We start from the raw sequence: 15609 nt of genomic DNA, 5'->3' as shown, positions 1-15609 counted from the left end.
CAGGTAATGAAGAAGCGGACTCTTTAGCTAAGGCGGGCGCTTTACAAGGTGACATATATGAAAGACCAATTAGCTTCAGCGAATTTTTCAGTATTACTCATCAGAGAACCCTCGAAAGTTGGCAAACTTCATGGAGCAATGGAGAACTGAGAAGGTGGCTACATTCGATAATCCCTAAGGTATCGACGAAACCTTGGTTCAGGGGGATGGATGTGGGTCGGGATCTCATTCGCGTGATGTCTCGGCTCATGTCCAATCACTACACGCTGGACGCACATCTCCGGCGTATTGGGCTCGTGGATACCGGTATCTGCGCTTGTGGCAACGGTTATCACGAAATCGAACATGTTGTCTGGGCATGCGCCACGCGGTGTGTTTCCGATCCGTATCTGAGCCGTACTACGAAATCGTCCGGAGGAACCCCTGCCGACTCGAGGAAAACCGCCCGGCGTCCCAATACTTGATGCATCCGTTCGAATCTGTAATCCTGGCCGTTAATTCCTGATGCCGGAAACTGAAAGTTTATATCTCCCCCCCCCCCCCCCGTTCAGCCTTGTCCACCCTCCCTCCCATGTCTCTGATACACAGATGTATGAATTCACCCCCTGCTCCCCTTGAATATCTTCCCAAAACTTATGTGCCCCCCTATCTTCTAGTTTTAGTTGATCAATATTTAATCTCGTTAAAAAATGCACAACAGTACCACTACTTTAAAATAGCCCTAATTAATTCCCCTTAATCTTGAACCACTCTCTCTAGTTATTTCTAGTTAATAAGCTTGTAAACTGTTCCGCTTAGTTAATAATTAATTTCTCCTACAATCTTCCTTCTAAAAATCATAAAGTGAATTATTATACAAAGAACACACAAAATGACCCGTCCCCCAAATCTTACGAATATTATATTATACCCTCTTTTATATGTATAAGTTAGCTGTAAAGTTTTTTTCTAGTTTCATTATATAAAACAAAATAATATTGAAATGTGTAACCCCCTAGTTTTAAGAAATTCAAAATGTAAAACAATGAAAAATGGCACCTTTAAGCTAACGCATACGTGCCTTATCAAATAAACAAATTGAAAAATGTCGTTTTCAACAATAACATTCATGTAGTGTATACTAAATATGTAAAATTTACAAAAGCTTTCGTTCACCAAGCGGCCATTCTTGTTCATGAAATGAACGAAACCTACTTTTTACAATGCACGAAAATACTTCGTTGCAGAAAACGACGAATGAATTCGTGCATTGCATGATCAATTTTGTTATATTCACGAATTTATATTATCAGTGCAGCTCACCTGGGATCGATTCCTAACCCAGCACACAGGGTTAGAGGTTTTTCAAAAATAGACTTTTCTAAACCGAAAAAAGAGGCAAACTTAAGGTTAAAACTTAAATGTGTATGTACTATAAAGAAAAATGTATGTAATTAGTTTCATTACTGGCACAATTAACCTCACTTTTCTTACATGTTCACTAGTATTCTTTATGGATGACTAGCTTTGCTCAAAGCCAAAACGCAGAGAATTTTTCTAGGTTCATGTAAACAGTACAAGCGAATGTCCAAAATGAACTCGTGCGTTACATCGAAAATTTTTAGATTTTCTTTTGTTTCTCTTATTTATAATAATGTTTTGGATAATTTTCATTACTGATTATATTCGTTGTGCTTTGTTTAATTTTCGTACGTACATACTGTCAAAATTGGATTGTTTCTCATTATTTGTTACTCTCCCGATTATTATCTAATTCGTGGCAAGCGAACTCATTTCTCCAGATAATTTCATTCACGTGCTTCGATTTCCCTGAAACAAATCCATAATCTTATCGTTCTTTTAACAACTCAAGCTGAGCGCTTCCACCTCAGTCATTAGTGTTTTTCATCACTTCGACTTGGGCTAGAATCTATCTAACGTAGTGCGATTTTCTCATCCATTGTGCGATTATCAGCGTTTAAGTTGTCTATTTTTCTACACAATTGCATATTAGCACAGTTGCCGACGTTCGGATGTGTTCCGGTCGCGGTGGTCGTGCTTCGCACAATTCACGGCTATCACTTAAGCTGCTTTTACTCTGAGCGATCGAGTGAGACAAATAATACGAGCTCTGCTAAATGTAAACAGACAGACACACAGACAGACCGACAGCATCATATCATCAACAGTTTGCCGATGATCAGTTCCCATCGCTTCCTCCCAATCGACAATGGATGCGACTTCACGACGAACGGTCGTTTCATGGCTGCCTAAATACACACGATACCGGCTGAACCGACGCGTTGCAAGGTTACGGCAGTTTACTTAGCACTGGCCGAATAACACGAACTGCAAACAGGTGATGTCGGCGTCATTGCGTTGTGCTCGTCCGTCCGCTAGTTCTACGGTGGTTGGGAGGGTTGGCGATCGTTCCGTCGTGGTAACTGTTTAATTTGTGAGTGCACAGCCTAATTTTGCTAGTTAAGCGAGTGGCTGAGTTTAGTTTCGGGCAATTAAAACTGTTAGAAAGAATGAAGTTAAATGAGTAATATAATTTCTCGCGCCTATTCTTGATTTTGACGTTTACAATGATCAACAGCGCAAGACCGTTTTGATTTCTATGTCAGTTGTACTCCCAGCCACCGAGTCATCGAATGAATGAAGACGGTGAATTTTAGATGAAAGCTAATTCCACCCTCACCGAGTTCACCCATTTTATTTCACCGCCAAAAACTGATTCGACTGTTCGTCGATTTTCCGATACTGCACCGCTTGCAAGAAAATATCCCTCCAGCGGAAGGCGCATGTCTGAGATAACCATTTCCCGATCTTTTTATATTTCCATTATTTTGATTTTTGTTCATTGTTTTGTACCAACTTTCTTTATGATTCATTGCACCTTAATTTAAAAATAGTGATGTTAGTATGTCATGAATAAATAATAATCTCCAGAGCTACCTCTACTCGGCAATGGGAAACCATTCCGAACGGTCCATTTAAATCTTCCGCCCAAAAATTTCCCTCTCGCATGAGGCAACATTTTCCGCACCAACACACCGACACCCGCGGTTGGTTTGGGTGCGTTTTTCCATCGATTTCCCACACAAACGGAGAGCTGCTGCCCACCGCTCTAATGCCATGTTGATCTACTTGCAGGCGCGATGGATCCCAGTATTCTAGCAACCATGGACCGTGACGCACTGAAGAAGCAGATCGAGAACATGAAGTACCAGGCTTCGATGGAGCGGTGGCCATTGTCAAAGAGCATCGCAGCGTAAGTACCCTTGTTATCTGTTATATGCACTAATATGAAAGGTGAAAAAATGAGACCTGATGAATCACCGTGGAGAAGAAACTTTTCAATGGAAACAAACTGGATTACGGTGCGAGAAGGGCCGGGAAAAATTAGTGCCAAATCAGAGTGAAAAGAAGAGGGAGGTGTGTGAACCCGTGTGCCAGGATAAGAAGGATACTCATTAAATGATTGTCGATATTTTCGGGGTGTGTATTTCCATTCCGAAGCCTACTGAGGATAGTTTGAAATTGTTTTCTATGAGTGTAAAACAGTCGGATAACATTTGCTCAAGCTTAATGGGCGATAAGGTTACCTCCAGGGACGAAAAATGTGATTTTTGTGAATCGGTGTTACAATAAGCATATCCGATGAAAAATAAGAAGAAAAACCGCACGCATAATTATGCTGCCGCTCCATGGTGTTGGTTCTCTTTCGCTATAAATCTCTCTCTCCCGTGCGGTATCACAACAGAGGGGTGGCTGACTATAAACCCTTGATGATGACGACGACGACGACGATTGCGATGATGGTGCTATACACTAATACATGTGATAGGGTGAGATAGGGATACAAGTATCGATTTTCTCGTGTTTTCCCTTCCGCCTGTCTCGTGCTCCGTCGACAGCGTAATGCAAAACTACTAACCCTCGTGAGTCACGGTATGTTGGTTGATGATTGTCGGGAACATGGCTGTCAATCAGTCAGTGGATATATGTATGAGATTGCTTAGTGTTTTGTCGGGCTTTCAAGTCGGTGTCTAAGGGATGATGGAAGATCGTTACCTGGTCTGCTTGAGTGTTTGAACTGGCGTATAGAAGTTTGCTCATATTAACACGGGTATTAGGATTGTGATGGATGATGTATTCCCGTGTGGGCTTACCCCGGATAATGAACGTTATCAGTCGAGTTTAATCCGCTGACATTCTAATCTATGTCTACATTTCCACTCCTACAGATATCACGAAGAAGATTAAACACTCTCCTCGGTTAGTGTAACTGACGTTTCGTAAAAATCGGTTGTTTCTCGTCAGTGTGACAGCTGATGATATCTAAGCAAGCTGTCAATGCACAGTGGTCGGAAACGCCGAAAACGTGAACTTAATTCATTAGAGGCCAAACCATCGAATATTTTCACAGAATGTCTTTGGAGGAATTGTTCATATGAATATTCCCCACAATCTGATAACAATTGAAATTAGGCATGGCTTACTATGATCGAACTAAAAAAATTATCTTTTTATACTGACGAGATAAAAAGTTGGTGTCTTCGACAAAGTTTTAGGAATACACATAGTGAAGAATTTTGTTGAAGAGCTTGAGCTTGTAGGAGTAAAGATTATCGATTTATAAGGCATTTTCTATGGCAACCCCCTTAACTCTAGTTTTTTTAATATACATTTTTTCATTGCGATTTTTCGTGCAAACTATGTTCTAGACAAATGTGTAGGTATCAAAACTACATAATATTGTCGAAGACTGTATGTAAAAATACTCATTTTGTATGGAAAAAGTTAAAAAACATGATAAAGTAAGCTTACCCTATTCAGGGTTCTAGAGTGCCACGCACCAAACCTTCTTAGCTTTATTGTGCATAGTTTAGAGAGTTAAAAAAGTGCCTTTTCGTGAATTTTGGTTTGCACCTTTCTTTCTTATAAGTAGTTGAAGTTGGTGTAAAAAATGTAAAAATCTTCTATAAATTTGAAAAAAATGAGTATTTTTACATACAGTCTTCGACAATATTATGTAGTTTTGATACCTACACATTTGTCTAGAATATAGAAAAAACTAGATTTAAGGGGGTTGCCATAGAAAACGCCTTATAAATCGATAATCTTTACTCCATTAAACTCAAGCTATTCAACAAAATTCTTCACTATGAGTATTCCTAAAACTTTGTCGATGATACCAACTTTCTATCTTGTCAGTATAAAAAGATATTTTTTTAGTTCGATCATAGTAAGCCATGTCTAATTTCAATTGTTATCAGATTATGGGTAATATTCATACGAACAATTCCTCCAAAGACACCCTGTGAAAATATTCGATGGTTTGGCCTCTAGTGAATTAAGTTTACGTTTTTGGCGTTTCCGGCCACTGTGCAATGGTTTTGTCTGAAATTCGACGGCAGTGACTTATTTTTTTGATAACCTCACAACTAATAATGCAAATAGAACGGCTAGAGCAGTGTCGTAGCCAGGAGGTTGGGGGTTCAAACCCCCCAATCCAAAATTAATTGGATTGAAAAAAATACTTGATGCTGACTAATGAAATTAAATATTGTACAAAAATAATTTTGGAAGTATACTGTCTGATCACTACATTGAGAACCGTAAACCGAGGTGACTTTGATCATCGGGGTGACTGATCACTCGAAACTTTTTTCGTTGATTGGTTATTTGGCCAGAATAGTCTACCGAATCCTTGAAATTTGAAATAGGTCTTATTTTAAACTTATAAAATACTGATTTGTTATATTTTTTGAGTGTATTGTTCGGTTTTTGGGCACAAAAAACACAAAAAAGCGAAATTTTAATTTATCTTATTTTACAAAGCTTCGTATAGTGTCTACTGTTTATAAAACAAAGAAATCTTAGATTTTAGCAAGAGTACTAAATTCTAAGTGAGTTAGTTTTTTTTTAGAGTAAGGTGCGCCGAATTTATTTTTTAATAGTTCGCTTATTTTAAAAACCTGTTTTAATCCACCTAGTGGTGCAATTGTGCCTTTCTCATTTGTCCAAACTACGATTCCTTGGCTCATTATGTTCAATACAATGGTGGAAATGTATATTACATATTCAGTACGATTTTCACATAGTGCATACAATGGATCGACAGCTACGAAAATATTTTTTTCTTTTCATGAAATATGTTTGTTATATGTTGAAAAACAGTATCCAAGGTACATGCATTAATGTTTGACTTATGGTACATTAACCGTTCACTTTATATTCTATAAAGTGAAAGTAAGACATGTAATAAGTTATTTAGCCAACTTATTTTATTGCGTGAAAATTGACATCAACCGCTTTGCTTTGTTGTTAAGAACCAATATAATAACACAAATGCGTTGAAAACAGTAAAATTCTCGTGTTTGAGCACAATGAAAACTCGAATCGAGTGCCCCTATTGTTGCGCTACCATTGGACTCAATGCGTTGAACAAAGATGGCAGACACTGCTCTAACCAACGGCTTCAAATGGGTAGGGTGATAATAGAAACGTGGCGCAAATAGGCTCATTACCCTACTTTTGTTTGGTCTAATAATCAAAAGGCATAAAACTAAATTCTCTGTGTGAAACTTTAGTCAACTTAATACTGGTTTTGGTTGATTCAGACAGAAATAACCACTGAGATTGAGATTGCGCACCAATAGTTTATATACAACAACAAAACTTTGGGAATCATCCAAGCGAAGCAACACTATAGAGAAGCCCACAAATTTGGTTCAAAACCATCCAACACAAGTCCAGTAATGGACGCCTGCTGAGCGTCGCCCAACGTTGGTCCAACAAAGAACCAGCATTGGACGATTTTGAAATATGGATTTGTATGGGGGATGAATTTTGCACACGAGGAATTCCACGAAGATCCGTCCGAAAATCTTTAAAATCGTGACCGACCATCTTAGATTCCAATGAAACTTTACACGTTTCACCGTCATGCAAGACTAAATATTTTCCACAGGTAATAAGATTATTTTGACTCAAGAGCAACTTTTCAAAAGGGCGTAAACGTTTCTACGTGTATGAATTTCAAAATTTTTTTGTTCGATTACTGTATTTTATACAGCAAAACTATCTGAGAACGAGTTACAGGGAATGAATACTTCTGCCTGAAAAAAATATGCACTGAAAAAAATGTGTCATTTTTCAAAAAAACAAAAATTTATGATAAAAATTTAAATTGCGAAAAAACCCATTTTTTTAATTTTTTTATATTTTGTTACCAAAAACCTAAAGAGAAAAGAAACATTTTGAATGTGATTGCATGATGGAGAAAAAATCGGTAAAAAAGTTTTCCTAACAATAACTTCGTACATGTTTTTAAATTTCACACTAATAGACATTCAAAATTGTAGTTCTATTACAGAATATAATTCTAAGCACCATTTAAAATCAAAATGCATTTAACAAAAATCTTCCAAAATGCGATAGTTTTCGAGATATTTGAAATTTTGCTACTTCAAAAACAATTAATTCGTGTAATTATGCTCTTTTTAAAAGTTATTCGCGTTACCCCATCAAAAAATGTCAAAAATTTAATGTTTATCGTTTTAAAGACGTAAAAGCAACTTTTTTAGTGTATTTGGATCCTGGAGAAGTTTTCAATAAAAAAGTTTTCCTAACAACAACTTTTGACATTTTTTTATAATTCTTACTATTTGCAGTCAAAAATACAATTTTCTATTTGAATATGATTCTAAACGCGATTTTAAATCGAAATGCTCTTAACAAAAATTTGACATCAAGGCGATATTGTGAAACATTTTAAAGTTACATGAAAACAACCAACATATGATTCAGCTATATAGTTTAATCAACAGACCCTATGGTTGAAATATATTTTGGTTGCTTTCATGTAACTTTCAAAGGGTTTACAATATCGCCTTGATGTCAAAGAGAAAGTTGCACGAAAGTTTACGGGCCTTTTGAAAAACCTATTATTGTTGATGGAGAAACGCGACTAACTTATGAAAAGGTCGCAATAAAACAAAATAATTGTGTTTTTAAAACAAAAGTTAAAATATCTCGAGAACTACTACATTTTAGAAAATTTTTGTTAAGAGCATTTCGATTTAAAATCGCGTTTAGAATCATATTCAAATAGAAAATTGTATTTTTGACTGCAAATAGTAAGAATTATAAAAAAAATGTCAAAAGTTGTTGTTAGGAAAACTTTTTTATTGAAAACTTCTCCAGGATCCAAATACACTAAAAAAGTTGCTTTTACGTCTTTAAAACGATAAACATTAAATTTTTGACATTTTTTGATGGGGTAACGCGAATAACTTTTAAAAAGAGCATAAGAGCATGATATTCTTAAAATATTTAAAAAGTTTAGATTGTTTTTTAAACTGATACGATAATAGACTGGTTTCGAAGAGTATTCTATATTATATCACGATACTGTTGGGAATATGTGATGGCATCATCACAGTTCCTCGATGGCGGAGTGGTTAACGCACCCAACTGGATACTGGAAGATCGCAGGTTCGATTCCTGCTTGAGGACTTATCTTTTCTCAGTGTTTCCGATAAAAAGGTGAATTTTCACCGTTTCTTCATTCTCACCGTTCCGGTCATTCTTTCTCTGTCTGTTTTCCAGTGGACACGTTCATAAAATTATAAAATATTTATTCTTCAAACAAATTTATTTCGAGATTTAATGTCTTTAGCAAAGTTTTCGAAAATGCTCTTTCATACAACTTTGTTGAATGGGGAGGGCAAAGCGTAGTTTAAGTACATCATATAACAAATTTTTCTATTCCTAAAAAAGCCGTGAGATACTAAGCTTAAAACCTGAGGGGGGCGTCACTTTAACATTCTGATTGGATTGATAAAGATGGACATTGGTTGGTTCGGAATAGATTCAAATTTTCAACATTGCTTGATAATGGTTTGGACTGGCCGATGATGGTTTGAAATGTGCCATGAAAATTGAATTGCTCGAAATTCACGTTTTGACAGTTTCAGTACCCAATGAAATTAGTCTTCCCAAATGAACATCGTACACAATGTTCACACTGGTCATGTGCTCATTTTAAATCAACACTTCATGTACGAACTCAAATGCGCTATTTCATACCCAAACACGTGCACACGGTCGCCTGCACAACTGAACCACATGTAGGTACACGGTGTGCATACACATAGGTTTGTGGCACCAGTTTTCTCTTTCTCACTCTCATCATCACTAGCGTTGACTCTTCTTGCCTTGTGCGGATTGTTCTCGTGTACATACCCGGTATACGTACACGAATATTTGAACTAGAGTTTGTACATCGTTCGTTTGAGTTCGATGTTCGAGGCGAACCTGTACATCGAGACGAAGCATGCTTGAGGTAGGCCGCGTGCACGAAATTTTGTACACAGGTACAAACTTGTCGATGATCATGGGAAGTATGGCTTATACTTCAAAAGAACAGTTCACTAAACTTAACTGAATTCTTATTTTCCGAGCATGAATGGCGAGTCGTAACAAATTTACTAGGAATTATGAACCTGTTCACGCATTCATGAATAATGTTTTATGTAATACACTTACTTACCTTACCGTTCAGGCTAGAGCATTGCTGTCTCTTGCTGTATGCATAAGCCGTCTCCACTACACTCGTTCCATTGCTGCTTGTCGCCAACCACGCAGTATTCGAAGGGTCCGCAGGTCGTCCTCTATCTGGTCGATCCACCGTGCTCGCTGTGCGCTCCGTCTTCTTGTTCCTGTAGGGTCGCCCTCAAGAACCATCTTCACCGGGTCGATGTTCGACATTCTTACGACGTGTCCAGCCCACTGCAAACGTCCTATTTTTGCGGTATTCGCGATGGATGGTTCTTCCAGCAGCTGATGCAATTCATGGTTCATTCGCCTGTGCCACATTCCGTCTTCCATCTGCACACCACCATAGATGGTACGCAACAACTTTCGTTCGAAAACTCCAAGGGCGCGTTGGTCCTCCACGAGCATAGTCCAGGTCTCGTAGCCGTAGAGGACCATCGGTCTAATCGGTGTCTTGTAGATAATCAACTTCATGCGGCGGCGAATTTTGTTCGACCGGAGCGTCCTCCGGAGTCCAAAGTAGGCACGATTTCCCTCCAAGATCTGTCTCTGAATTGTCGGCGGTTACCAGTGAGCCCAAATACACGAATTCGTCGACCATCTCAATTTTGTCACTGTCAATCCGAACTCGGGATGGGAGGTTCACATTGTAGTCTCTAGAACCTCCTCCTCTCATGTATTTTGTCTTCGAAACGTTGATGGCAAGTCCAATCCTGCCGGCTTCAGCTTTCAGTCGGATCGTTTCCAACATCGCCTCAAAGTTCCGTGCCATTATGTCAATGTCGTCGGCGAAGTCAAGAAGCTGGACGGACTTCCTGAAGATCGTGCCACTCGTGTCTATCCCCGCTCTCCTTATTACACGTTGAGCAGGCACGATAAACCAGAACCTGCCGAATCGCGAATATTTGGTCCGTGGTGGCGCGGGAACCCATGAATCCTGCCTGCAAATGGTGACAATCGGCGGCAAAGAATTTGGGAGAGGACCTTGTAGGCGGCGCTAAGTAGTGTGATCACGCTGTAGTTGCAGCGACCCAACTTGTCACCCTTTTTGTAGATTGGGCAAACGACACCCTCCATCCACTCCTCTGAAAGAATCTCCTGCTCCCAAATTTTGGCGATTACCCAGTGCAGCGCTCTGGCCAGTGTTTCACCACCGTATTTTAATAGCTCGCTAGGTAGTTGATCTACACCGGCAGCTTTGTTGTTTTTCAGCCGACTGATCTCCTCCTTGACTTCTTGGAGATCAAGGGCCGGTAGCCTATCCTCTTCTGTTATGTAATACACTAAAGTTTTTTTTAACACGGCAGCACTTCGACGAGCACCTGAACTGATGACCAAGGCAACGGAGGATTTGACTATGTCAGTGCAGTTGAGGACGGGAATGAACCAACTCCCACGTTGAGGGAAGTTAAGGATGCCATCCAACAGCTCAAGAACAACAAAGCAGTTGGTAAAGATGGTATCGCAGCAGAACTCATCAAGTATGGCCCGGAAAAGTTGGCCACTTGTCTGCACCGGTTAGTAGTCAGGATCTGGGAAACCGAACAGCTACCGGAGGAGTGGAAAGAAGGGGTGATCTGCCCCATTCACATGAAAGGCGACCATTTGGAGTGTGAGAACTACCGAGCTATCACCATTCATATTCCGTCGTCTATCACCTAAAGTAAATGAGTTCGTGGGAAGTTATCAAGCTGGCTTCATCGATGGCCGGTCGACAACGGACCAGATCTTCACTGTACGGCAAATCCTCCAGAAATGCCGTGAATACCAGGTCCCAACACAACACCTGTTCATCGACTTCAAAGCGGCATACGACAGTATCGACCGCGTAGAGCTATGGAAAATCATGGACGAAAACAGCTTTCCCGGGAAGCTAACTCGACTGATCAAAGCAACGATGGACGGTGTACAAAACAGCGCAAGGTTTTCGGGTGAACTTTCCAGTCTATTCGAATTTCGACGGGGACTGAGACAAGGTGATGGACTCTCGTGTTTTTATTCAACATCGCTCTGGAAGGTGTGATGCGACGAGCCGGGCTCAACAGCCGGGGCATGATCTTCACAAAATCCGGCCAATTTGTATGCTTCGCGGACGACATGGACATTATCGCCCGAACATTTAGAACGGTGGCAGACCTGTACACCCGTCTGGAACGCGAAGCAGCGAAGGTCGGACTGGTGGAAAGCGGAACCGAAAACGACAGGATCTGGCTAGGAAACAGCGTTACGATCGACGGGGATACCTTCGAGGTAGTGGAGGATTTTGTCTACCTATGATCCTTATTAACGGCTGACAATAACGTGAGCCGTTAATAAGACGCATCATTAGTGGAAGTCGGGCCTACTATAGGCTCCAGAAGAAACTGCGGTCAAGAAAGATTCACCCCCGCACCAAATGCACCATGTACAATACGCTTATAAGACTGGTGGTTCTCTACGGGCATGAGACTTGGACCATGCTCGAGGAGAACCTGCAAGCGCTAGGAGTTTTCGAGAGACGGGTGCTAAGGACGATCTTCGGCGGTGTGCAGGAGAACGGTTTGTGGCGGCGACGGATGAACCACGAGCTCGCTGCATTCTATGGCGAACCCAGTATCCAAAAGGTGGCCAAAGCTGGAAGGATACGGTGGGCAGGGTATGTTGCAAGAATGCCGGACAACAATTCTGCAAAGATGGTGTACGCTGATGATCCGGTTGGTACAAGAAGGCGAGGAGCGCAGAGAGCACGATGGGCGGACCAGGTGGAACGTGATTTGGCGAGTGTTGGGCGTAACCGATGTTGGAGAGCTGCAGCTACAAATCGAGTATTGTGGAGGCAAATTGTTGATTCAGTGTTATCATGAAATTTATGTTGAACTAAATAAATGAATGAATCTTGAACTCTCGTAAGCCTCACAGGTCTTTGTATAAATCGTCAATCTACTACTTTGTTCGTTGAAACATTTTCTATGACATCTAACGTTGAGTCATATTGTCACATCTGTCAGCGAAGCAAGTTACCATGTTCAGCGAAAACCATCGAACAGATATGTAAATGCTACGAGGGGCGGATCTTCTTTTTTCGTTACATGCCCGCAGCCCCGCCACATATGCAAATATAAAGCTAAGCAAACTTCGATTTTTCCTCCTGCAGCTGCCAGCCAATACCGTATTCAAATACGAAATGCAAATACATCTTCTCCTATGCGGGCGGTGTTATATTGAGCACGTTTTCCCTGATGGTACAATTTTCTACTTTTTTACCAAACAAAGTGTTGAATCATGGTGTGCGCTGTGCCGTAGACGTTGATGAAAATGCAAAACATAGCCTTGGTGTTACATTCCGTTGTGGAACTTGGCCTTCCGATAGAGTTTAGTCATCGATTATTTGCTTCTTAAAGAGCTTTTGCAGTAATCCTTATTAGACTTTTAAACCTCCTTGGGGCTCAAAGATTCTGGTTTATTTATTTATGTGGTCTTCTTAAAGCTAAAAAGCTATTGTTATCTATCCCCAGAAATATGGTACAGGTGTATCGAACAAAGAATCCATCACCGAGGCGACGATGGAAATAAATTTACCCTACATTTTCCTCCCATCCACCGATCCACACCGAATGAAAAATCACTCCAAGTCAAAGATCTCTTATTCATTGTTTCAACAGATTCATTGCTTTTTAAGCCTCGTTCGGTTCGTTGCCCAATTTTCCGACGCTGCTGCTGTGCTAAGAGGCACCTCGCCCCCCCCCCCCCATCTGAAAACCGCAGCAATAGTGGTTGTCTCATTTTCACCCACACATTACCATCAACCAGCGAAACAGATCGGCAAAGCGGTTGGGTAATGGGTGGGTTGCTTCGCACTTTGTAGGCTCTCGTCGTATACGGGCCTGCCGTTTTTCGGTTAAACGATAATTAATAGAACCGTTCCGTCCGGGCTCGTTCAGGTGAGACCGAAACGCGTCTGTGCTGTGTCGGAGGGGTATTTCAGTACCGACTTGCTACGGAAAATGCGAAAGGAAAATTGTAGACCGGGCGAAGACAATCGCCCCATTCCTCGTAGGCTTGGTTTAAGAAAATGAGTTCATCTTGGGAGCACAAGTCAAACTCACAAACCAGGAGGTTGTTTAGTAAAATCTGTGATGATTAGTCTTGCTAATCCTTTGCCAGAAACTGAATCGTTTATCAGCTGATCATAATGCATTATCATTATATGTGAGTACCGTTTCAAATACGTTATCTAGTCAATTGCGCGAAAGCTTAATCTACTACAATTTTCCTTACATTTAAGCATAAATAATAATCACATTACTTGTAACACAAAGCTACAGCATATTTCATAACCGCCATATCAGTCCTGCACGGTATGATATTCTACATTCTTCTCTACGTTGACCGTGGTCGATCCAGCGATTCTGGTTGGAGGGTGGCTTTCGGTTCACTAGTGCCCCGACGACCCCGTACTGGTGGTTTGTCGCGTTCAGTGCTACTCGGCGTAGTCCCCTGACGGTGCCGGTGGTTGAGTGGTAAGCGTGACCGCCACTCATTTCAGTTGGCCTGGGTTCAATCCCAGCCGAGGTCGTTGAGATTGTTCTGAGGTGAAACAATTTGTGGTCACGTCTTCCTTCGGAAGGGAAGTAAAGCCGTTGATTCCCGGTCCATGAGTTGATGGATCGATATCTAGTCCAGATAGTGGAGTCACTTCTCTGGCGTCGGTAATGCAGAAGTAGAATCCAACTTCTATACTTACTAACAAATATCCTCCTCCCCGCGATACTTGTAGAGTTCGCAGTAGTATATACGGCCTCTAGCAACAGTATGTATCGAACTAACGTTCCTTCCCTTTCCTTCCGCGATCTACGTTCGGGCCCGACCGGCGCCGGTATTGATCAGTATAACAGTTTAGGATTCCCTGCAGTTGCACATTGAAACATGTTTCGCTACTCCCAAACATAATTATTTACTGATTCCCTGTGCAACTTCAGCTAGTCCAGATTGATAACCGAGTAGCCGCCAAGGGTGGTCGCACAAGCTCAAGCTCAAGCTTCAGTGCTACTCGGAGTAGTTCCCGGCGGTGGAGCTAGCCTACCTAGACGGAGAGTTCTCCGACGAGCGAATGTCTCCCGCAAACGTTCACGGACGCGTTATTCTTCCTTCGATGCAGTCCAGCAGAATGTCGAGGTCTGTCCAGCGATTCCGGGTGGAGGATTGCGTCAGATGCACTAGTGCCCCGACGATTCAAGCCGGCGATTTGCTACGGACTACTCGGGATAGTCCCCGACGGTGGATCTTTCCTACTCCGATGAGCAGTACCCCGGCAGTGGAAGATCTTCCGAAACCGATAATACCCATGCAGATGCCAAGGTCGGTCCTGCGATTCTGGGTGGAGTGTTCCAGCTCACAGGCGCTCCGATGACCATTTGTCGGTGCTGTCTAACCTATTCCGAAAAAAAAATTTCCAGCATTGAAATATCTCTCGAAACCGTTATCTCGATGCTGGACGGTTAGGTGCCGAAGTCCGAGGGGAAGATGACTACCGGTTCTCAGGTGCCCCGACGACCTACCCCTTGGTTAAGGTGACAGCTTGGGCTCGCTTACGGACTCCTCTCGTACCACGATCCCTATAACACTCGCTATCTTCTTCGAGTAGAAGGTTTATGGGAGTCGTTACAGCTATCACGTAGGCGAGATAGTCCGATACGCGCTAGACACCTGCATGGCCATCAGCTTGAATGTGCGGTTAAGCCAAGATGTGTTCCTCTTCGTCTGCAGTGCCGTCACTCAAGCGGGCCCTGCGCACCTTAGCACCGATGTGGAGACACTCGCCAGCTATTTACTGCTGCTAATCGCCGAATTGTTGGGCATGATCCGCGATAGTGCCGCGATCACTTTTACAGCCCTCCCGCATGCGTGGTCGATGTGGCTATTAAAACTTAACCGATCGTCTATCATCACTTCCAGTTGGCTAATTTCCCGCTTTGAGTTGATGATACACTCTCCGACCATCTCAGTTTTGTGGTGAGCTAAATTCAGCTTCTTCTCGTGCATGCAGTCTTCCACAACATCTATCGCCTCCGTTGCGAGTTCTTC

General features: G+C 41.6%; 1 protein-coding gene across 1 annotated transcript in view; it reads left to right on the top strand.

Moving 5' to 3' along the window:
• Window positions 1-15609, top strand: part of LOC131681284 (guanine nucleotide-binding protein subunit gamma-e) — a 147241-nt gene that overhangs the window by 26605 nt on the left and 105027 nt on the right. Inside the window, exon 2 of the mRNA XM_058962008.1 lies at window positions 3136-3253. Within this exon, the coding sequence (XP_058817991.1) occupies window positions 3141-3253 (113 nt within the window). The 5' untranslated portion in view covers window positions 3136-3140. The remainder of the gene's footprint in view (window positions 1-3135; window positions 3254-15609) is intronic.

This window comes from Topomyia yanbarensis, chromosome 2 (assembly GCF_030247195.1).
Source record: "Topomyia yanbarensis strain Yona2022 chromosome 2, ASM3024719v1, whole genome shotgun sequence".
Classification (NCBI taxonomy): Eukaryota; Metazoa; Arthropoda; class Insecta; order Diptera; family Culicidae; genus Topomyia; species Topomyia yanbarensis.
The sequence above is the reverse complement of the archived record's forward strand: the minus strand, read 5'-3'. Positions and strand labels throughout refer to the sequence as shown.